The following is a 904-nucleotide window of genomic DNA, read 5'->3' as shown; positions in this document are numbered from 1 at the left end:
CCGTTGCATGTCGATTTGCAGGCGATGGCTGCAGGCCGTCAACGGGCGCCTGCTGAGCCTGTTGGAGGTGATTGGATTCCTGCTGCTGCTGCTGCTGCTGCTGCTGCAGGCCCTGGTGTCGGCGAATGCCCCCCACAGCTGCATGCATTGCTTCCACCGCAGCTGCAGCAGCGCGTCATGCAGCAGATGGAGCAGCAACAGCGGCGACTTGGTGGCCTGCAGCTTGACAGTAGTACAGCGCAGTTGCTTGGCGTGGAGTCCTCTCCCTTCACAGCAGAACAGCTCGTGCAGCAGCAGCAGCAGCAGCAGCAACAGCAGCTGCTGATGCGCCTCTATGGGCCTACTTGCATGGCTCCCACAATCGACAGCGTGGGGCCCGGAGGCGGCAGGTTTGGCCCGCCTCCAGGCCTTGAAGCAATGGGCGGCCCGAAAAGGTTTGGCGGGAGCAGCAGCAGCAGCAGCAGCAGCAGCAGCAGCAGCAGCAGATATAACTTGAGTAGCGGTGCATTTGATGCCTCGGGCAATCTTCTAGAACAGCTAGGGGCTGCCGTTGGCTCTGCTGGTGTGCCTTATGCTGGGGTTCCACTCGCCGCATCGAGCAGCAGCAACAGCAGCAGCAGCAACAACAGCAGCTCTTGCTTTGCCTTTGCTGCTAGAGGGGATGACGATGAGGAGGCAGTGTTTGAGATTCCAGGAATTGAGGACTGCGTGCAGTGGCTCGCGACCCCCAGCACAGCTGCTGCCGCTGCAGCTGCAGCAGAAGACCAAACGCCAGCAGATCGGCTTCAGCAGCAGCAGCAGCAGCGGCAGCAGCAGGGGACCCTTCTGCCGAATGCAGAACGGCCGTCTCTGTTAAATGCAGGTAGTGGGCGGGAGCAAGTGCCTGTACCGCTCGACGGAAGCT

General features: G+C 61.3%; 1 protein-coding gene across 1 annotated transcript in view; it reads left to right on the top strand.

Annotated features, from left to right (window-relative positions):
- EMH_0098880 (uncharacterized protein) overlaps positions 1-856 on the top strand; it is a gene marked incomplete at both ends in the record, with an annotated part of 1,201 nt that extends 345 nt beyond the window's left edge. Inside the window, 2 exons of the mRNA XM_013494044.1 lie at positions 3-434; positions 715-856. Coding sequence (XP_013349498.1) covers positions 3-434; positions 715-856 — 574 coding nt within the window. The remainder of the gene's footprint in view (positions 1-2; positions 435-714) is intronic.
- Positions 857-904: the final 48 nt, after the last annotated feature.

This window comes from Eimeria mitis, genomic scaffold (genome assembly GCF_000499745.2).
Source record: "Eimeria mitis Houghton genomic scaffold, Emh_scaff10159, whole genome shotgun sequence".
NCBI classification, from domain to species: domain Eukaryota; phylum Apicomplexa; class Conoidasida; order Eucoccidiorida; family Eimeriidae; genus Eimeria; species Eimeria mitis.
This window is presented reverse-complemented; position numbering and strand designations above follow the sequence as displayed.